Source organism: Trachemys scripta, chromosome 1, assembly GCF_013100865.1.
Source record: "Trachemys scripta elegans isolate TJP31775 chromosome 1, CAS_Tse_1.0, whole genome shotgun sequence".
In the NCBI taxonomy this organism is placed as follows: Eukaryota; Metazoa; Chordata; order Testudines; family Emydidae; genus Trachemys; species Trachemys scripta.
The window spans coordinates 142,686,507-142,709,413 of NC_048298.1; the positions used below are offsets into that span (position 1 = coordinate 142,686,507).

General features: G+C 44.6%; 1 protein-coding gene across 3 annotated transcripts in view; it reads left to right on the top strand.

Annotated features, from left to right (window-relative positions):
• GDAP2 (ganglioside induced differentiation associated protein 2) overlaps positions 1-22,907 on the top strand; it is a 43,190-nt gene that overhangs the window by 136 nt on the left and 20,147 nt on the right. The window contains exons 2-7 of one of the 3 annotated variants that reach the window (XM_034788078.1): positions 692-1,159; positions 3,739-3,985; positions 6,454-6,593; positions 13,237-13,390; positions 15,427-15,515; positions 19,292-19,368. In XM_034788078.1, coding sequence (XP_034643969.1) covers positions 3,810-3,985; positions 6,454-6,593; positions 13,237-13,390; positions 15,427-15,515; positions 19,292-19,368 — 636 coding nt within the window. In that variant the 5' untranslated portion in view covers positions 692-1,159; positions 3,739-3,809. The remainder of the gene's footprint in view (positions 1-691; positions 1,160-3,738; positions 3,986-6,453; positions 6,594-13,236; positions 13,391-15,426; positions 15,516-19,291; positions 19,369-22,907) is intronic. The other 2 variants (XM_034788071.1, XM_034788072.1) reach the window with 2 other exon arrangements.

The window sequence follows — 22,907 nt, forward strand, 5'->3', positions numbered from 1 at the left end:
GAGCGAGCGGTTGGGCACGGGGTGGCGCTGGGGGCTGTTGCTAAGGAGGAGCTCCCCGGGCGGGCGTTGCTAGGCAGGGTGGGGTCGCTGTGTATGTTCTGTGTTGAGGGGCCCGGGCGGGGCCGGTCGCCCCCTGCTCCCGCTGCAGCCGCGCGGCCTGTAACTGTCTCTCCGAGTCGGTTGGGTTGCGGGGCGCGTGTCCCGGCCGGCGCGCGGGGGGGGAGGGGGGTGTCTCTGTCTCTGTCGCTTTTGGCCGCTAAGAAAAACTTCGGGCGTTTGTCTAGGAACTGCCACAGCTCCCGCGCTCTGCGCCTGGCGAGGCCCTGGGGGGCAGGATCCCGGCCGGGGGACTGGGCCTGGGGCCCTTGTCTGGGGCACAGCCCGTGTTCTCCGGTCCTGGGTCGCTGTTCCGTTGTGTAAAGCATCGCGTGTTGTTGTGTTCTATGCCCCCAGAGGCACAGGTGTGATGCTGCACCGGCAGAAACACAGCTATGGGCTCTCAGGCCGGGAGACCTTTTACATCACTGACTTCACTTGCAAGCCTCTCCTAAGAGAGAAATGACCATAGTATTCCTATTTATACCTCACGTGTCACCTTGCTTTGTATCGGTCACACTGTTATCACACCCGCCACCCCAATGTTTATTGTTTTGCCAACTATATATTTTCAACTCTCAATCTTTCCTTTCAGATATGCCCCTCTTCCCAGTAAGTGTTTCTGTTGCCTTTTTTCTGCAACCCTTCTCGTTTTTACTAATCTTTCTGCTCGTGTGGAATGTACCACATGCTTCAGTAACACAACAAGTATGTATACTTGTGCAAAAAGAACAAACTTTGGATCTCAGTCAGAAACCGATACAAGTATCTGAGGGCTTCAGTGCATTTGAGGTTTCATCCCAGGTGTGTCTTAATTCAATGGCAGACTGCTACGTAGTATAGTACTATTTATTTTCTCATGGGGTTTTGAACATTTTTTTCTCACTGGTTCCTGTTTCAGTCTCTCAGTTTCAATATGCAAGTAGCTGCTGTGGTGCTAGTTGCTCTGGTGTTTTGGTTTGGCTTTGCTTTAAGATTTTTATTTTAGTGCACATGCTGTTAGAGAAGACAAGGTCAAAGAAGTGCACCGTGTACTTGGAGCCGAAGAAGGTGATGTTTTGGGGTGAGCCTTAGTTCCTGTGTTAGTTCATTCCACAGTCTGGAACTAGAAACTGTCTTCTACACAGTCAGCTTTACCCTTATTGTGTAGAGTTCCATTGTGTCTGAGGAGCAGAGTTATGAAACGTGGCCTTCATCCCATAGCTTTAAGTATGCTGGGCTCAGGTCTTTAAATACTTACTCCTGAGGGCATCCTGCACCAAAAATTAAAAATTCTGCTTACTATGTTTTAAAATCCTGCAAATTTTATTTGTCAAATAAATGTGGAGGCTCCAGCATGGCATTGGGGAGCACAGGCCACTGGCTGCACAGAGATGGGAGATCACTGTGTAGCTCCCCTCCCCACGGGACGCGGATTCAGTGGTGAAGCTGCACCCAACCCTGACACAGTGCAAGGACCAGGTCTGCCCCAGAAATACCCCAGGACCCTGCCTGTCCATGCCAGGTGCACCAGGTGTGGGCAGGCAGGCTCAGCAAGACAGAATCCAAGTGTGGAGGGGCTTGGTATGGGGGGATCCAGGTGTGGGTTGAGAGGGTTCTGTTTGGGGCATTGGGGGTGTGGGCAGCTCTGTGGGGGCTCTGGGTGCAGGGGGGATCTTGATGCACAGGGGCTTGTTGAGGGGTTCTGGGTGTAACAGTAGTGGCACTTTGCAGGGTGGTCCTGGTGAAGATGATTGGGACTCAGCAGGGGGGAGCGGCGGGGGGGTTCTGGGGTGTGTGAGCAATAGAGCTTGGCAGGGGTTTCTGGGTGTGGGAAGCTCAGTGAGTGGGACCAAATGCTGGAGGAGTGGGGGTCAGTGGGGTGGGGGTCCAGGTGCAGCTGGTTGGGGCTCAGTGGGGGGAGCTCCAAGTGCAGGTGGCTTGTCAGAGTGTTCCAGATGTAGTGGGAGTGGGGCTCATCGGGGGGGTGAGGCTCAGCGGGAGGGTTTGGTATGAGCGGGTCTGGATGCACAGGGGTTGGGCGGATGGGAGAGCAACTCCCTGTACAGTGATCCCTCCCTCTGCAGCTGAGAAGTGATGAGCGCAGGAAGCAGGGTGAGGAGGAGTTTGTAGAGCTTCCTGCAGCTGAGGGAGAAATGTTGGAGTGGGTCTGACATGGCCCTGGCTGCCATGCAGGAGAAGAGGAAGTCCCATTCTCCTCAGCCCACCCGGGACTAGCATCTGAGTCCAGTACAGGGTAGGAGCCATCAGCCGGGTCTTCCCCACCCCACAGTGATTTATCTGTCTGATGGCTGCCCTGGGCACCTGAAACATACTGCTTGGGGTGGGTCACATGACCACTCTTGTGGCTTCCCTTTGCTTCCCCATCAGAAAGTCATTTTTCTGCAGGGAAGCAAAGAAATCTGTGAGGAACATAAATTTTGCGCATGCACAGTCGTGGAGAATTCCTCCCCGACTAATTTACTTGAAGGTAAGGAACAAGACCTTGATCTTCGTATTCTGCTTGTGTTTGCAATAGTGCAGGTTCTTGAGGAGATGTGCTGTAGTTTTCTGTACTATTTGGAGTTAACTGAGGGGTTTGTGTCCAGGTATATTGCATTACTGTAGTCCAGACAGGAGTTGAAAAAGATGTGCATAATGGAGGCAAGATCATAATTTGCCAGGATGAGGCAGATTCGCTTACTCAGTCAGAGATGATGAAAAGCATCATTTGAAATTAGTGTCAGTGATGAATCCAGGAGCATTGATAAACTGCAAGTCACGCTATCAATTTTTGTGGCTTTACAGAATGTCCAGGCTGATTCAGAGCAGGACTGGGAAAATGCATCATCTTTTTGACTACATGGGAAATCGGAGATTTTCAAAGTTGTTGCCAGTTAAATTAACCCAAAGTTAAAAATTAACTGAAGAGTAGCTTAAGTTCTAAACTTCCCAAGCCTTTGGAGGGGGCATGGGAGAAATAGACCTCAATTTGTATTAGTGACTGACAGTCCACTAGGCACTATTGATTTTTGCAAAATAGAGAGCAAGCAAATTTGACTGTTTCGTTTTTAAAGTGTTTAAATGTTACTAAAGCACTAAGGGCCTGATCCTAAGAGGAGCTTTATTTGCAGTGGAGGATGCAGGATTGGATGTTTTAAGTATTAAGGTAGTCAGAAAAGGAAAGTCTATCCTGTTATGTATACATAAGTGTGTAATTTTGTACCTTTTTTACTTAAAACATTGAGTCATTTTTCTTCAAATTTGAATTTTCTTTCTTAGGCTGAATCTGCAAAATGTGGAGTTTATAGATTCAGCATTTTATAAGAGTGAAGTTCACAAACCAATTGGAACATTTTATAGTGAGGAAAATGAAGGTTTTTTTTCACTATTGGATAATTCAAAAACAGATTAATTATCGTAATTCAGACTTTCCAAAACAATTCACCTTTGTACTGAGACCAAGCACAAACATTTTGAGATCAAAAAATGAAACCATACAGAGGATAGGTTGGGAATGAAATAGCCTGTGAATCTTAACTACATTGCTACCTGCAAATGCTTTAATTGTTCTTCAGCTTTCCATTATGAAAAGTGTAACTCTTCCAGAATTATTCTCAGTGAAAATCCAGGTCTGTGACCCTATTTTTTTCTCCTCTGAAGCACCAGAAAGACTCCAGTGAGATTTGGAGTGCTGAAGAGATAGTGGAAAGAAGACTTGCTGTTTCCATTCCATGGATCCCTTGGGTGCTCCTTCCCAATTTGTGGATATTGATTCTCTGCCAGCCTGGAATGACTACTGTGAGGCAGACCAACTGGACTCCCACAAAACTCAAGTTGAAAAACCCCAACTTGAAGCTAGATCACCTTTTCCATACAGGAAAGACATCAATGCAAAAATAATATTGTGGTAAGTTCAAAATCGCTCTGACTCCTTAGATGCCACAGTACTGAATGCAATGATGACAGAGTGCCTAACAAAATGGTCATCACCACAAAATAAAGCTCTTCACATGGTGTGGATTTTTTTTCTCCTTTTTGCCTCACTTTCTTCTCTGCATTCCTATCATAGAATAATGGGGTATCTTTTCCTGTACTGTCCTTAGTGTCTGTTGTTGTTTTTTCTTCTCTATCTCTCTGCCTCCACATGCTTTCTTTATGTTGTATTCTGTCTCCGTATTCTTCTTCCAAAATTTGTCTATCTCAACAGTGTCTCTGTGCTAACTTACCTCATCTATGTCGTCTCCTCTCCCTCGCCAGCCCACTCACACTTATCAACACATAATTTCCAGAGGACTACACCTATCAGCAGAAGACGAGTATGAAAAGTGGGGGAACCCTCAGGAGTAAAGTGAAGATCCAACCCCTTTCCCCAGCTGCTAAGAAGTGGGGTTGGGATTTCTTGGCTTTGCTCGGGTCTCTCGTTCATGTGAACCTCTAGATTGTAGGTGTCTGGTAAATTTGAAGATCAGCCCTTTCTCCAACCCCTTCTGGTTGCTGCACAGAAGAAGGATTGTTCTCTCTGGCTTTATCCCTTCCTGTTCTCCCCAGATCCTCCTAGCTGTTGCAAGCAGGGGTGGGTAGGAGCACTGCTGCTCTATCCTTCTCCTTCTAAGCCTCAGTTTCTTCCTTCAGTTCCTGTCTCTGATTCTACTTACAGCTTTCCCTTGAAGCATCAGAGTGCAAGTGACCAGATTCTTGTCAGTTTCACAGTTACCCAGAGGTTTTTTTAACAGTAGCAATGAAAACTCATCAGACTCTGCTCATCTTTCACTCTGCTGTAACTTTTCAGTGTTCTGAGCAGCAGCAGCAGATAATCTTCACGCAGTCAACTTAAGCGTATCTAAGAGACAGCACTGTATTAGGCCTGGTCTATTCTTGGGGGGGGGTCTATCTAAGATACACAACTTCAGCTACGAGCATAGCGTAGCTGAAGTCGACGTATCTTAGATTGAATTAAAATTACTTACTTTACGTCCTCGCAGCGCTGGATCGACGGCCACGGCTCCCCCATCGACTTTGCTTCCTCCTCTCGCACTGCTGGAGTTCAGCAGTTGACGGGAGAGTGATCGGGGATCAATTTATCACGTCTACACTGCACGCGATAAATCAATCCCCGATTGATTTATGGGGGGGAGGGATAGGTCAGTGGTTTGAGCATTGGCCTGCTAAACCCAGCGTTGTGAGTTCAATCCTTGAGGGGGCCACTTAGGGATCTGGGGCAAAATCAGTACTTGGTCCTGCTAGTGAAGGCAGGGGGCTGGACTCGATGACCTTTCAAGGTCCCTTCCAGTTCTAAGAGATGGGATATCTCCATTAATTTAATTTGATAGATCAATCGCTACCCGCCGATCCGGTGGGTAGTGTACATGTACCCTTAGTAATAGCCTGTTCATGATTAGAAGGCTTTCTTTAAAATCAGAGCTCTACAGTTTCAAAAGAGGCTCCTCTGCTCTGAGGAGCCAAGGCTGGCCCACTGGATCAGATGCAGCATTTGACAGGCTCCAGAAACAGGGGTGGCAATATACTGGCATTAGGGAGACTAGAGACAGACCCACTGGGCCTCCCAAATCTCACAAATATTCCCCCTTACCCACCTCAAACATAATTGTTCCCTCCATATTCCAATTTGCCATCGGGAAAGTCAGGAATGATTCCTTGCTCCCTTATCATACCACCCATAAGATTCTCATTGCTATATTAAAAATCCAGGAAATTCTATAAGCAAAATATTAAGTAAAATTAGGTGCGTGTAATATCTCCTCTATGTATCCTTAAAAGCAAGAAAATCCCAAGTTACGGGACACTCTAAACTTTACCCCAATGCCTACACTGCACATGTCCAGTGACAGACTCCACATCATTGCAAGGAACTTACTTCTACTTCCACATGATGATCAAACATGCTACACACAACACATTAATCTCTCTCTCAGTTTAACATGGAACTTCTTTACAGCTCGCTGCTTAAATGAACAGTGTTGTTTATTGGGGAAGCATGAATTTGCAATTAAGGTTGTACTGTGAGGGAGAGTTATGGGTTGCATGTAGTCTGTTTCCATAATAGTTGGAGGTAGAGTGAAGTTCATTGTGAAGATTCTGAGTCTGTGGATATGTGGTGCGTGGGCATTAGAGTATGGTTAAGAAATTACCTGGAAACTTGACTTTTCATTGTTTTTTAAGGTTTCATTGTGAGGATGCTTTGTTTTACCAGCCTTCTATGCTTCTGTTTATGGAACATATCTCACAAGGAGGGTGAGAGAGAGGAGTATAGTGTATCATGAAGCAAGGCAATAATAACCCCTTAGCAGTCAAGAAGAACTTCTGTGGTGCCAAACTCATGTATCTAACCTGCACTCAATGGCTTTGTTTCCTCAGGAAAGGAAATGTAGCATTACTGAACTGCACAGCCATAGTAAACACCAGCAATGAATCTCTCACAGATAAGAATCCGGTATCTGAGAGCATCTTCATGCATGCTGGTCCAGACCTGAGGGATGAACTCCAGAAACTCAAAGGTAAGTAGAATCCTGCTCTATAGCGATGCAGCTGCCACCATGTAGCACAAGTATCTGGGTTTGAAGTGCAAGGAAGGTGCAGAAAAGACACGTACCTTTATTTCCTTTACCTGGTTTTAATGTGAAATGTAGTCTGGCCAAAACTTCCCCCTATAGTAGACCATTTCCCCCATTTGTAATTCAGAATACTGGCCCTAGAAGCTTCTGGCAACCGTTCAAGTTGCTGAGCTCTTACTTTCAGACTATGACACAGTTGTCCCCTTTGTTATCTGAAGCTGCTTGACGTTTGAAGTTATCTAAAAGAGCAGTTATAAAAGTTCTTGCTGCAGAGACTGAACTTGTATGAATACTAATTTTGCTGTACTGCCCTTTTTAAGGAGATGCTTGGGGAGTCTTGTAGTTCACCCCAACAAAAATCCAAACTCAACAAGAATTCATGTTGAGTAGGTTCTGTACGTGCTGCTAGCCTGCAGCCATGCAACCTAATCTTTTAGGAACCAATGTCTAGTAACGGATAAATTGTTGCTGCCCTGCATGACAAAATAGAGCCTCAGAGTGACCTCTTAATCAATTCTTTCATTTTTCCCTGTACTAAATCAAAAATAGTTCCACGAGCCTAGGGAGGTTGTGGAATCTCCATCTCTGGAGATATTTAAGAGTAGGTAAGATAAATGTCTATCAGGAATGGTCTAGACAGTATTTGGCCCTGCCATGAGGGCAGGGGACTAGACTCGGTGACCTCTCGAGGTCCCTTCCAGTCCTAGAATCTGTGAAAGCCAGTTTAATAATACTGAAAGAAGAACCCTATTGGAAGGCTGGCAATTTTGTTTTTCTAGAGAGAAATACTCTTTGAATTATGGACTTGTCTTTATCTGGATACTTCTGTATCACCTATCTAGTATTTGAGCACCTTGCACACGCTAACCAAGTTATCCTCATACAGCCCTCCTGTTTCTCAGTTGAGTAACTGAGACAGAGTTTAAGCAACTTCTCTATAGTCCTGCAGGAAGTTATGGCAGAGCTGAGAATTGAATACAGATCTCCTGAACCCAGTACAGTGCCTTAACCACAAGATCGTCTTGATCCTTCTGTAGGCAGTGAGTCCAGGTCTTTGCCCTGTAGTAGAAAAGTGGTGGTTATGTCAGTTTTCCAAGACACACAAGAAGAGGCATGATATTCCTAATCCAGACTATGCCATCCATTTAAATTAAGGTGGGATTAGTTTCTTCTGTTTATATAGTCACCTCATTTTCCTGATTTAACTTTTCATCTGAGTAACTCAGAATCAAAGCGAAGGGAAAGTAAATCTGTAAATGACAGAGGTAGGATAGTGTGCACAATAAGGAATGTCCTTTGTAGTCAGGCATAGTTGAAGTCTGGTGATATTGGAGGGTGACCTAGATCCCTGGAACCGCAAGTTTGAATCCCAGCAGGTTGTACCTCTTCGTCCTTTGAAGGTAAATGTGAGATACTTGCTTCTTCCTCTGGAGTAGGATGGAGAGAGGTCTCTCTGCTCTGCTGGACATTCTTTGTAAGAATTGGGGTTAGCCTCTGGCCTCTCCGCAATTTCCTCTTCCCATACTGGTTGGTGTGCTGTCTGCCATCCTCAACCCCTGAAGGATCAATATTTAATTGGAATCCATAGTCTCCCAATATATCTGTAACACATCCTTCAGACCAGTGGTGCTAGATTGCTGCTGGTTTCCAGGAGAGAACTGCAGGGTCGATGAAAAGAAACTGACACAGCTGTTAGACTTTAAAGAAAACCCTGCGGGAGTATTGAGAGGAGAGGAAGGCTGTGCCACAAATAGTGGCATTTCCACTTTAGTGACTCGAACACAAGAGAAGTAGGAGATACCGACTGAGTTCACTTAATAAGTTTAACATGTACTCACTTCGGACTTGCTTCCTTTTTCAGTCTCACGCTGTTTTATGTAGCAAAAGGTCTTGGAGAGAAGGTGATAGTGGTGCTGTGGTCCCATGTCCTAGAATGAGAGTGTAGCAATGATGACTTTCAGTTCTTTCCTTATACCTTTCAAGGTAACTGCACCTGTATTTCCCCCTCCATTGTCCCTCGAGGGCACCCACTTATAGGTTTCTGCCTTGCAGCTGTCACCTCTCATGGGCAGAGACATATGTCTCACTCCCTTCTGACTGGAGTTTTTTAAGGCTGCGCAGCTCCCTGATCTACACTGATATTCCCAGCAAGCCAGACTGCTTAGTTAGTGCTTTGCTTTCTCTGTGAAGGCTATGACCAATATATGGCCAACAGTTATAAGTTACTACACAGCTCCTTCTAAGCAAGCACTTTTATTCTTAAGGTAAAAGCATTATAGAGAGAGCCAATAAAAACCTACACACATGCCACAAAGCTTACTAGAGGTCACCCCAACTCCAACATAGGGCTGGTAGATGTAAGTCCTTCAACCCCGAGAACAAGGTTTTCCCTGTTCTTACAAGTTCATGTCAGCCTTTAGATCAGGAGCCAGATCAAAGGCTCTGAGTCAGTTTAAGCTCAGGGCTATTTATCCAAAAGTCCTTTCTTTTTCTGGTGGTCTCTGGAGAATCCGGTTTGAACCAGGATATATGAGCCTCAGAAGGTGATACCTTTCTGGAGGTGTTATAACCTGAGTGATTTGCCTTCATCATCCCCTACTGGTTTCACTTCCTGGAGGAGCTGTGGTAACACTTTCCCCCATAGAGTGCATGCAGTCCCTGGCCCACAATGATATATAAACCATTCATTCACTTAAATACAGTATCATCTCCCAAAGATATTGCAGGAAGTTTCACTATCTGTCACATGCTCTTTCCACCCATTTGTATCCACTTTCTCTAAGCTCCGAGAAAGAATCATGCTTAAAGCATGTGATACGCTGCTCCCACTCAAGCCTAGAGGCACCAAGTGCTTTCTTTATGGCTCAGCTGACTCCTGTGACCCTGGGAACAGTCTGTTCAGCTTCCTCTAACCCAGAAATACGTCAGAGAGGAGATCAGATTTCTAGATGAATTGCTGTCAGTTTATCATCTGAGTCTACTGCATTAGACAGCAGTATAGTAACAGTCTTCCAAATGTTGTAAGGCTCTATTAGATGGCTCTGTTTCTCTCCAAAACATTCTTTAGATGGAAAAAATCTGAGTTTTCCATCTAAAGTTTGGGAGAGGATGTTCTAATGTCTAGACCAATGACTGGGTAAAATGAGATCTTGGCTCTGTTACTGATTTTGCCACCTCGTTACCGTTACCTTGGGCAACTCACTTCGCCACTGTGCTTTGCTCCTGATTTGTAAAGTGGGGTAATACTTGTGACAGATCTGACAAACACGGGCATGTCTTGAGATTACCATATTTAATGTTAGTATTCTTAAATTTTGATTTGAGCCAGCCCTTGAAATAATGAAAAGCTTCAGACTATTATTTTGTGATGGGCCACAAAATGTTCAGACCTTTGTATCAATAAGCATTATATGTATTTGTGTTCCTGGCTTGCTAAGTGGATTCCCTGTAGAATCTAGAATCACAAGGAGGTGATTAATATACAAAATCCCAAGACTGGCTATGCAGATGCCCAGCCTTTGAAGCCTTACCCAAGTTGGAAAGGGGACTATTTCAGGAGGCCTGGGAACAAAAAGAGGGTTTTTTGGTAGAAAGCCTGAGTTTGAATTGACTGAAAGGGAACTTCTTGTGGTCTGATAACCAAAAGAAGCAAAGCCTTGGAGAAGAATTTGAAAGGCTTTGGAACCCATCAGGGACTCCCATGAGGTCTGATGGGGTCCCTCTGATAAGCTTAAGTTTAGATCTTTTTATTGTTCTATGATTTTTGTACGTTTTTGTCCTTAAATAAAGATGTTTGCTTCAAAAGAATTGTTTGGTTACTTACAACCATTGGTATACACTGGTCATAGCCTTTGGAAAGAGCAAAGTGCAGGTTCTGGAATTTAGTCAGACCTGCTAGGATAAACACAGGGAAGTGCAAGGGTACTGAAACCCTAAACCCCTAGTCAGGAGGAAGAGAGATGTGGGTCCCTGGCCAGAGACCTGGGGGGGTCACCTTGAGACCTGAGAGGGCAGTCCTTGCACAGACCACTGGGGTGGGGGTCAAAGGTGCAATTATCCCAAAACTATAACGTTGCTCAATGTGCTTAATTGTCACATTCTTCGACACCACATTGAGATCTGTGGGTGGAATGTACTGCTGAAGTGTACACTAAGATGAGATTGCTGCTACAGATGAATATTATTACATCAGGTTATTTTTTTTACTTCTCTCCCGCTTTAATTTCCAAGCCTGTGCTCCTGTCAGATTTTCTCTAGTTTTGCACAGGAAAAAATGTTTGGGGAAGAATAGCTCTTCCCTGGGATGCTTCTGCTCACCCCATCAAACTGCTCACATCCTGGATGGGTCTAGAACAGTGGTTCGCAAACTTCATTGCACCATAACCCACCTTCTGACAACAAAACTTACTACACAACCACAGGAGGGGGAACCAAAGCCCAGGCCCACCCCAGCCCCAGTGGGAAGGGGAAAAGCTGAAGCCAGCCCTGGCTGATGGGATTCAGGCTTCAGCAAGTCTAGCACCAGCTGTAGTGATCCCATTAAAATGTTTGAGAACCCCTGGTCTAGAACAATGAGGGGAAAATAGAGACTTCTAGGTGGGATTCACAAAGGTACTTAAGTGCCAAAGTCTTGTTTTTAGGCAACATTGAGATCCCCGAAACTCCCACTTGGCTGCCACCTAACCCTGTAGGTGCCTAAACTTCCTCAGTGCTTAAATTATTGCGCTAAAAATTCTCTAGGCACCTGTTTCTTTCTCTGGGCATGCACACTGCTGCCTCACTAGGCATTTGGGTTCCTCTCTGCTACCTAAGACCCTGTGCAATACACAAATCACGAAGATAGGTGCTCCTCCACCTAACACAAGTGTGGGGCCCGATCAAGTTGGCATGGTCAGAGGCCTCATAGCTCCACACAAAACGGGCAGGATAAGGAACTCCCTTATAACCTTCAGCCCAGAGGCTAGGGTACTCACCCAGGGAGTGAGAGACCCTGGTTCAATTCTCCCCTTTACCTGATGAGAAGGGAATTTCAGTCAGGATCTGCTGCCTCTCAGCAGAGTGCTCTAAACTCTGGGTTATGGATATTCTGATGTGGATCTCCCTTAATCTCTCCCCTTGAAGTTCCATTCTCTAACCTGTTACCTCCTTATTCTGTCACTGGTTTCCATTTAGAAACCTGCAGAAGGAGGTGTGTTGGATTGGGAGGAGGAGCAATCGCCCTACTCAGTGTCTTCAGCACTCAATAAAGGGTGGGGGAAAGAGCAGCTGGGAGTGGGCTAGAACTATTGATGAGAGGGGGTGAATGCTCCTTCTCAGTTCTGTGGTGCAGAACACTGAAAATACTCTTCTTAGAGTTGCAAGGAACAGACTTAAAAATGTTATTAAACCTAATGTAAAAAAATTATATAGTACACAGGTTAAGAAAAGTATATCTGGGTATTGTATTGTGGATAATCTAAGCACTAAGTTTGTTTTAAAAAGTCATAAGATACATATCTAATATAACTCACTCACCAATGTGAGTAAATTCCTCTCCTTAAATGGGGCTGGAATAGTTTACGCCAGTCTTGTACTGGTGGATTCTGAGAGTATTTTTCACTCTTAAGGGGAGACTTGAGGGAAAAAAACTTCTTGTAGCTCCTGGCTAGTACATTGGCTCTTCTATCTTGCTTTAAAGATGCAAGAAGTTTGGTCCACTGGAATAGATTTGAGCCCAGATCACTCTCTGCAAAGTACATAGTGTACTACTGGTTGTGAAATAGATGCTTATAAATGGTCCCCAGAACGCTACCAGTATGTGAGGGGAAAAATGGTTCCCAGAAAGCTACGTGTAGGTGAGGAAACACTTCGCTGTCTGTGGGAGACAAGTTGTCCAAGAGGAAAGGAATGAAATAAAACAATAGAAAATGTAGACAGAATACCCACCCAGAAACCTCTCTGGACAGTGAGATCTGTTAGGCATCCCTTGAGACATTCAAAACTGGGCTGATGAAAACCTTGTAGAACAAACCACAAGGCACAACTATGCACTATGCTCCAACGTGATGTGAAGGAAACATGCCATTTTGTCCATCTCTAATAGCTCTGACAACCACAAGTTGGCTGATTAAAAGGACCACGTCAGTTTCCTATACCAAGAAATTTAATCAAACAGCAGTCTCCTAAAAACAAAGACTTTCAGAAGAGTTGAGTTTGTGTTTGTCTGCGAAGCACATTTCTACTGCAACTGTCTCGCCAAGTTAATATACTGCTTTTTTTTGTGAGGGGGAATGGGTTTAAGGCCTACATGCGAGCACTGCAGTCGAGTTACACAGCCTCTCCAGTGACTTGGTGCTTCTGTTCTACTCGTTGAGTGCTTAGCTTCTGAGAAGCAGACTGGAGCCAGTACACCTCACCGCATGTCCTCAGGCTGGCTGAGTGCTGCTGTAGCAGCTTGCCATCTTGTGGTGCAGGAACTATGGGAAACTAATGAAATGGAAGTGATTTGCTGCAAGGTGGGGTTTGATGTGGGGATGAAGAGAGGTGAGTTGCTTTACTTCTTGCCCTACCAAGACTTCAGTGTGTTATCCTTTGTATGTTTCTTTAGGATGCCGGACGGGGGAGGCAAAACTGACAAAAGGATTTAACCTGGCTGCACGATTCATTATTCACACTGTGGGACCCAAATACAAGAGCAGATATCGCACAGCAGCCGAGAGCTCCCTGTATAGCTGCTACCGCAATGTCCTGCAGCTTGCAAAGTAAGCACATGGCAATTTGGGCCAGGGTCTGTTATCCATAATACATGCTGCTTCTGGGCTGCCTGGTGTGGGCAGAGTCCAAGTGGGTACGAATGCCCATCAACACCCTCTCAGACCTGGGCAGAGTCTGGGACCACTCTGCTCCCTCACTTATGTGCTCCGGAGGCATGAGTTGCCATTTTGAAGGGAGAATACGCACGCAGAATTGACTTTGTTGTATCAGATCATCAAGATTTATATCCTAGCCTGGCCAAAAGATAATACTGATTGCCTAGGGGGAAAGGCATACTTCTCTTCCCACTCCACCTTCCAAACAGTGCAGAAGGCCAGGAATGTACTGTATATTTGAAGAGGGAAGGATCCATTCTGACTCCTGTGGTAAACAGCTGATCCCCTGAAGTCTGAGATGCAAGTATGCCTGTCTTAGCAAGTATGCCACATATGATGGCATTACTGATTATATAATTCAGTCCAATATGTGCCTCTAAGCCTCCTGTAGTGATGAGTGACTACAATGTGAAGAAGCACTTCCTTTTTATGGTGTTACTTATACCTTGCAGAAAATCCTATAAAATCTTCACATTGTGAATCAGGGTGTTTCTAAATCCATAAATGATTAGTTTATGGTTTTTACCTTTTTTATCGTTGATTGTTTTTCTGATCTTAATATATTTAAGTATGTTTTATACCTTTGGGCTTTTGAATTCTTCAAAGTTATTTTCTTCTGACTGCTACTGTCATTTTAGCAACACCTTGTGATAAATAGTGAACAAGGAGCAACATTTGGGAATGAAGCTTTGTGGTTTCTTAGGGAGAGGGGGAAACAACTTTTCTAGATATTTGAAGATCTGTTTGTTACGGTGCAATGATAGTTGCTTTGTAGTCAAGTTTACACCTGAGTTTCCATAATAAGGCCACTTTTTTCCAGAATCCCCCAATGTTCTCAAATCTATAGTTTTATGTGCCTTAAAACTGGTAGCTAGGTCTGGGCCTGAGGAGAATTTTCCTGCAAACTTTGAAGTGATTTGGTCAAGAAGTTTCTGAATTATGACATCCTGAAAATAGAGTTCAAGAAAGACTTAATTTTTCTATTATTGGGGGAGTGATGGATTTTGGTACAAAGTAGCAAAGCAGGAAAAAATAAAACTTAGTTTACTAGATGGCGTTAGGTGGCAGTCACCTTTCAAAAGTAACTAAGTTTGGACTTTGTAAAGTTGGCAGTCACCAGCTTTGATCTTGGTATAGCATATTAAATAATTGCTGGAGACATGCACTTTTCACTTCTTAAAAAAGGTCTCTGAGCTTGTTCTTGCTGCAGGGAAAGGGCTAACAATGTAACTGATCACTACAAGCACTTGTCAGTGCAAAAATTATTATTATTATTCCACCCAGAGGGCAGTGTGGAGGACCCAAGAAGCTTCCTAAGATTTACCATGGATTCTAGTCTCCAGCAGACCTAACAGACCCCACAGGAAAGAGGGAATACTCTCGTGGTTTCCTTCCCTCTGTTTTCACCAACCCTCTGTTGGTCCTCTGATTTGCAGCAGTGGAAATCCTTTTTGGCAAACAGGAGACTAGTCAAGTGGATAAGACAGGGAAAAGCTAGTGTTGTTCTCCTGCCACCACTCCTAAGAACCCATTCCCTGTATCTCCCCTTCTTTTCCTGGCAGAGCCCACCTGCAGACAGCAGTTTTCCAGTGGACTGCGGGGGGGGAGTGGCTTATGGGGAGCTTGGTTTGAGATACGAGGAAGTGGTCCAAGTGGGAAAGGACATTCAGGAGCAAATCAGGGGAGAAAGTTGGGGGCAAGTAGTGTTTCTCTGCCTTCTCCACCTAGTGAACCTCCTGTGGCTCATAAGGTGGGATCCCTCTACTGCAAACCAGAAGAGGTTCCTCAAGTAGAGAGGAGGGATGTGTTAGTGCCTTATCCTGCCCACTGAGCTGCTTCTTGTCTCCCCCATACCTCCTGCTAATAGCTCACTCCTGTATAAGGTTCTTGTTTTCATGCCTGGGTTTCTTTTCACTTCTTGACTTCAGGGAGCAGGCAATGTCCTCAGTGGGATTCTGTGTCATAAACTCTGTGAAAAGAGGCTACCCTTTGGAGGATGCAACCCACATAGCACTGCGTAAGTAGATCTTGGAAGGTCACTGCATCCTAACACTACACCAGCTGGAGCCCAGTGTTGTGCACATTAGACTTAAATAACAGCATGGTGTTGGAGCATTTGGGGATGGGGGTGTTAAGCAGCAGAATGTTGGGGCAATAGTGGTGCCTTCCCATGGGTCAAAGTCAGTGGAGCTGTATATTCAGGTGTAGACCTGGCAAATACCTAAGTGTCTCAGTCAGCATTCTTTTGCCAGGAGCCTGCATTTCTACCAGAGGTAGAAACTGGCCCAGTGTCTGAAAATCTTCCTGTTTTAGCTGTATGTACACACTAGATGGCATGTGAATGCAGAAGAGCCTTCAAGGTGAAAAAGGGAGCTGGGAGAGACTTATGAAAGGAAGGTGGCCTTATGACTGACAGTGCTGGATTGTATGGATGTGCAGAGACTGACAGCAGCAGTGGCTCCTCTGAGGATTTTTGCTGTGGTTTAACCCATTTACATGAGAATTTCACTGCAGGAAATGTATGGAAATGCATCCTCTTTTTCTCCAAACTGCTGCTATTGCTTGAAAAGTCCTTCATTGATTTAATTTGTTTGGATTTTGTTCTCCAAACTAGTAACACCTCTTCCTTGCTGCTCATAGACTCATAGACTCATAGACTTTAAGGTCAGAAGGGACCATTATGATCATCTGGTCTGACCCCCTGCATGCTGCAGGCCATAAAACCGTCCCTACCCCTTCCCTGGACTCTGCTGTTGAAGTCCCCAATCCTGTTTTAGGTGACTTCAATTGGCAGAAACCCTCCTGCTAGAGATCCCTGCCCCATGCTGCGGAGGAAGGCGAAAAACCTCCAGAGGCTCAGCACAGCCATACAATCCAATAATGTTCTGTGAAGTGCTGACCTTTTGTTTCTTCCTGTCCAAATGACTAACTAGTGAGAGCTGACAAGATCAAAGCCTAAGGGCCCCATCTGTACCACCAGGACATCCCAGTCTGGGGACCTGGTTACAAAACAGTTTTCTCCTGACTGTTAGTGTTGATGGGAACTTGACCTCCTCCTCACATTATGCTAAAGCTTTGGATAGTCCAAGAAAGCAGGAGAGAGGAAATAGTATAAAATCTGCAAATCACAAGAGAATCGCTTCTAATTTAAAATGCTTTTTGAAGTTTTCTCCAAGGCATCGGCAGTACTTTACATCTGCAGCAGGCCAGCAGGGGTGCACAATTGGATGCTACAATGAAAGGCCCCTCAGAGTGAGTGACAAATGTCACCATAAGTCTCTCTTCTCCGGTGCATCAGAAAATCATTGCGGTTTCTTATTTCTAAATTCATTGCCCTTTGTGGTGGTGTCTTGGTTTATTTGTGAGGCTTTGTGCTGATGAACTGGCTTTGGAGCAGCCTCTACTATTGAAGATTAGCTTGTGTGCAGTGTGGGGTTGCTTGAGGCACCTGGCTTTCCTGGAAACTTGCAGTGCATGTTGGCTTGTTCTGGGACTTTCGCTCAACATACGTTAGTAACATTTTTCTGGAAGTAGTTCAGAGAATGGAGCTTGGCTCATGAGGGAATGGATTGAGTTGGCCTTGTGGGTCTCTGGGAACACATTTCACATCTCTGCCACTCCTTCTCTCTGGAAATTTGCCAGGATCCTCTACAGTTCACAGGCAGTGTGCTCACCGATTCAGTTGCTGACACCTTGTGATTGTTGTCCTACTTTTAGAGCCAATGTTTTTGTTTCTCATACCCATTTCCAGTTTACTATAAAGGGAAGCTTGCATGGAGAGAAGATCTTTCGTCCTGTGTTGAGTGCCCCATTGTGCAGTGTCCAATACCTAGAAAGTAACAAGCTCCCAGCCCCAAGAGACTTGCATTCTAAATGAGAGAAAATACAGTTCAGAGTCATCAGGTGAGGGTCTGTTCTCAAAATAATAAGATATTGGCTTTTTTGCACCTTGATTAATGTTGATGGGTCTTGCAGGTGTGTGTAGAAAAGGATTTGGCTGGAGAGAGGGTGGCCATTCGGCGTTTAGGGAGCAGACTGTTCCCAGCAAGAGTGGCAGCAGGGAAGATCCAAAGATAAATGGGCCAAGTATACTGTCCAAAAGATGTGGAGAGGAGGAAGGCTTAACCAGAACAAAGGATGTGGGAAAGGGAGTAGAGAGAACTGGGAGCAGAATTTTAAGCAGGAGCAAAATTTGTGCAGAACCTTGAAGGTAAATTCCAGAAGCATGAACTTGTATGAAGACTCTACCTGTGAAGGGATTTGAATCTGAGTGTGACATGGTCAGAGGGTTGCAGTAGAAGGCTTTCAGTGGATTGTTTGAAGGAAGGAGGTGAGAAGCCAGACATTCTTGTCTGAGCTACTGCAGTCACTGCATGGACAAATGGTCTGAGAGAAAAGTACAGCTTTTGAGAGATCCCATGAAGGAAGAAATGACATCATCAGCAGTGTGTAGCGAATATCATTCTGGTGTGTATTAACAGGAGTGTTGTATGTAAGACACAGGAAGTTATTGTCCCACTATACTCAGCCCTGCTGAGACCTCAGCTGAAGTGCTGTATTCACCTCTGGACACCACAATTTAGGGAAGATGTGGGCAAATTGGAGACAGTCTCAAAGAGAACTACAAAAATTATAAAAGGATTAGAAAACCTAACCTATGAGGAAAGGTTAAAAAACTGGGCACGTTTAGTTTTGGGAAGAAAAGACTGAGGGAGAGCATGATAAGTCTTCGGATATGTTCAGGCTGTTATAAAGAAACTGTGATCAGTTGTTCTCCATGTCCACTGATGGTAGGACAAAAAGGAATAGTCTTAGGGTACGTCTACGCTACCCGCCAGATTGGCGGGTAGTGATCAATCTATTGGGGATTGATTTATCGTGTCTAGTGTAGACGCGATAAAATCGATCCCCGATCACTCTGCCGTCAACTCCGGAACTCCACCGCAGCGAGAGGCGGAAGCGGAGTCGACAGGGGAGCGGCAGCTGTCAACTCGCCGCCATCCTGATGGCCAGGTAAATCGACCTAAGATACGCTGACTTAGCGTAGCTGAAGTTGCTTATCTTAGGTCGCCCCCCCTCTCAGTATAGACCTAGCCTCAGGCTAGGTCTACACTATGCAGCTTTTAGCGACATGGTTCTGTCGCTACATCCGTGCCGCTAAAAGGCATGCAGTGTAGCTGCTGTTTGTCAGCTCTCCTGCCAACAAAAGACTTCCACCCCCAACGAGCGGCATTAGCTTTGTCAGCAGGAGAGTGCTCCTGGCGACAAAGTGCTGTTCACACCGGCGCTTGTCGGTGGCAAAACTTTTGTCTTTCGGTAGTCTTAATCTGCAGCAAGAGAGATTTATGTTAGGTATTAGGAAAATCTTTCTAACTATAAGGGTAGTTCAGCTCTGGAATAGACTTCCAAGGGAGGTGATTCAATGTCCATCGCTGGAGGTTTTTAAAAACAGTTTGGACAAATGGTCTAGGTTTAGTTGGTCCTGCCTCAGCGTGGGGGACTGGACTTGATGACTTTGCGAGGCCCCTCCCCGCCCTACATTTCTATGATTCTATAACTATGGATATTCTTAATATCTAGCAAGCTGTCTTTTTGTGTGTGCCCACTCCACTGTGTGTGGTGCTCTTAGCTACCCATTAGGGTCCTGCCTGTCGGGTGAGGGCCTTCCCCTACTTGCAGATGGAGGAAAACATCTTTCGTATTTGCCTATAGCTAGTGAGTGTCCCTGATTGTAGCTGAGATTGTAAATCTGTCTCCCTGTTTGCTCAATGTATTTAATTCTCTTGCTCACAGGCACAGTCAGAAGGTTCCTGGAGATTCATGGGGAAACCCTGGAGAAGGTGGTGTTTGCAGTCTCTGAGATTGAACAGGTATTTCTCATCATTGTTCATCCTGTCAAAGTTCTGAGGTATGTTCTAATTCTTAGGGCACTGGAGCATTGGAGACTCTTGTTCCGTATGTTGTACTGTGAAGCTGAAGACCAGTTTCTCCATCCTCAAGTTGTTATATCTGTCTCTCATCATGACTGTTGGTTCCTATGCATCCCTTTCAGCCTCCTCCCAGATGTTTCACCAAAATCACCACTCCAAGTTTCTTCCTGCTCATATTCTCAGTGGTAGCTGCAGATTCACTCCAAGCCACCCCACTTGTCACTTACAGGTTCCTGACTCATCACTTGGGCACCAGCATGAGGGACTTGGGTTAGATGGGATACTTGTGTAAGATGGTTTTCGGCTGTAAGAAGGCAGAGCAAGTCACTACATTCAAAATTCCCACCTTACTTCCCTCCTGCTAAAAATCCTCCCTGCTCCCAAGATTAGCATCCCCACAGATCCTCCCACAAACACCTAGAAACTGACTGTTTCAGACATTACTTGGAGAAATGAGCTAGCCATTGTTTTCTTTCCAAGACAAAAAGCCTTTGGCAGTTTGAGTATTGACATTCTTCCATGTCTTCTCACTGTATCTGTGTAGAGCGCCTCCTACTAATATGTGTATAACATAGTGAATCCAGTCAGTGTTCTTGGCACTGGGATCTGGAATATATCTTGTACTATCTTAAGAACAATCTGGGCTTTTAAATGGAAAGGCTTTCTCCAAGTTCAGCTGCTAATCAGTAAGGAAAAAACAGTGTGTCCCTTCCCTCATATTTCTCTATCAGAGATCATTCTCTACCCTTGCTTGGGCCTGGGGTGGCCAAAACATAGCTTGCAAGTGCCCTCTTCTTTAGAAGAGGTCCAGTCTACAGAAATGACAGATCATGATGTGCAGTGCCTCCAGCTTGATCCAAGCAGCCTTTGTTAGGATCTGTCATCCTTGCAGACTATTTTTTTATTTCAAGAAAAGGAGTGGCTGCAGTCTACCCCAGTTGATGTAAATTAAAGGCAGCCCCCTCTCTAGGCCAGTTGCCAATGTGGCATGGGATTGGGCAATATTTGATTGCCCCTGCGAACAAGTCTCAACACTTAGGGTTTCAGGGTTCCTACCTTCCAATCAAATTAATGTTTGCTGGCTTAGATTTGCCCGAGGTGAATCTTATTTTATCTCCTTAGGAAGCTTTTTATCTCCTTAGGCCCCACTATATTTCTGTTTCCTCTGTTTTGCTTTCACCTGTGGAAATACAGACATAGATAACAATAATAACTTAAAGGAAAGAATCGATTAAACATGAAGCTTTGGCTAAGCGTTAGAGAATTTAAAAGGTATAGCAATCTTGAAGTATGTGAAGGGAGTTAAACAGAGAAGGAGGAAGATTTCTTTAGGAAGATATCACTAGCAATAATGGATTGAAATTGAGAGGGAAAGTGTAGGCTGATAATATCAGACACAGATATACTGAAGGGGTGACTGGCTGTGATGGTATTGTCTCACAGGAGGGAAGTCCATTTCTCCAGATGCTAGTCTAGACACAACTTTAATGAAATACGCTCCAGGGCACAAGACTGCCCTGACATAAGAATGGCCATACTGGGTCAGACCAAAGGTCCTTCTAGCCCAGTATCCTGTCTTCCGACAGTGGCCAATGCCAGGTGCCCCAGAGGGAATGAACAGAACAGGTAATCATCAAGTGATCCATCCCCTGTCGCACATTCCCAGCTTCTGGCAAACAGAGGCTAGGGACACCATCCCTGCCCATCCTGGCTAATAGCCATTGATAGACCTATCCTCCATGAATTTATCTAGTTCCTTTTTGAACCCTGTTATAGCCTTGGCCTTCACAACATCCTCTGACAAGGAGTTCCACAGGTTGACTGTGCGTTGTGTGAAAAAATACTTCCTTTTGTTTGTTTTAAATCTGCTGCCTATTAATTTCATTTGGTGACCCCTAGTTCTTGTGTTATGAGAAGGAGTAAATAACACTTCCTTATTTACTTTCTCCACACCAGTCATGATTTTATAGACCTCTATCACATCCCCCCTTAGCCATCTTTTTCAAGGTGAAAAATCCCGGTCTTATTAATCGCTCCTCATACGGAAGTCTTTCCATACCCCCAATCATTTTTGTTGCCCTTTTCTGAACTTTTCCCAAGTCCAATATGTCTTTTTTGAGATGGGGCGACCACATCTGCACACAGTATTCATGATGTGGGCATACTGTGGATTTATATAGAGGCAATATATTTTCTGTCTTATTATCTATCCCTTTCTTAATGATTCCCAACATTCTGTTCGCTTTTTTTGACTGCCGCTGCACATTGAGTGGATGTTTTCAGAGAACTATCCACAATGACTCCAAGATCTCTTTCTTGAGAGGTAACAGTTAATTTAGACCCCATCATTTTATATGTATCGTTGGGATTATGTTTTTTCAATGTGCATTACTTTGCATTTATCAACATTGATTTTCGTCTGCCATTTTGTTGCCCAGTCACCCAATTTTGAGAGATCCTTTTGTAGCTCTTCGCAGTCTGCCTAGGATTTAACTATCTTGAGTAGTTTTGTATCATCTGCAGATTTTGCCACGTCACTGTTTATCCCTTTTTCCAGATCATTTATGAATATGGTGACTAGGACTGGGCCCAGTACAGACCCCTATGGGACACCACTATTTACCTCTCTGAAAACTGACCATTTATTCCTACCCTTTGTTTCCTATCTTTTAACCAGTTACCAATCCATGAGAGAACCTTCCCTCTTATCCCATGACTGTGTACTTTGTTTAAGAGCCTTTGCTGAGGGACCTTGTCAAAGGCTTTCTGAAAATCTAAATACACTATATCCACTGGATCCTCCTTGTCCACATGCTTGTTGGCCCCCTCAAAGGATTCTAGTAGATTGGTGAGGCATAATTTCCCTTTACAAAAACCATGTAGACTATTCCCCAACAAATTATGTTCATCTATGTGTCTGACAATTTTGTTCTTTACTATAGTTTTAACCAGTTTGCCCGATACTGAAGTCAGGCTTATCAGCCTGTAATTGCCAGGGTCACCTCTGAAGCCCTTTTAAAAAATCGGCATCACATTAGCTATCCTCCAGTCATTTGGTATAGAAGCTGATTTAAATGATAGGTTACAGATGACAGTTAGTAGTCCTGCAATTTCACATTTGAGTTCCTTCAGAACTCTTGGGTGAATACCATCTGGTCCTGGTGACTTATTACTGTTCAGTTTATCGTTTTGTTCCAAAACCACCTCTAATGACACCTCAATCTGGGACAGTTCCTCAGATCTGTCACCCAAAAAGAATGTCTCAGGTTTGGGAGTCTCCCTCACATCCTCAACCGTGAAGACCAATGCATAGAATTAATTTAGTTTCTCCACCATGGCCTTATCGTCCTTGAGTGCTCCTTTAGCATCTCGATCATCCAGTGGCCCCAGTGGTTGTTTAGCAGACTTCCTGTTTTTGATGTACTTAAAACATTTTTTGCTATTACTTTTTGAGTCTTTGGCTAGCTGTTCTTCAAATT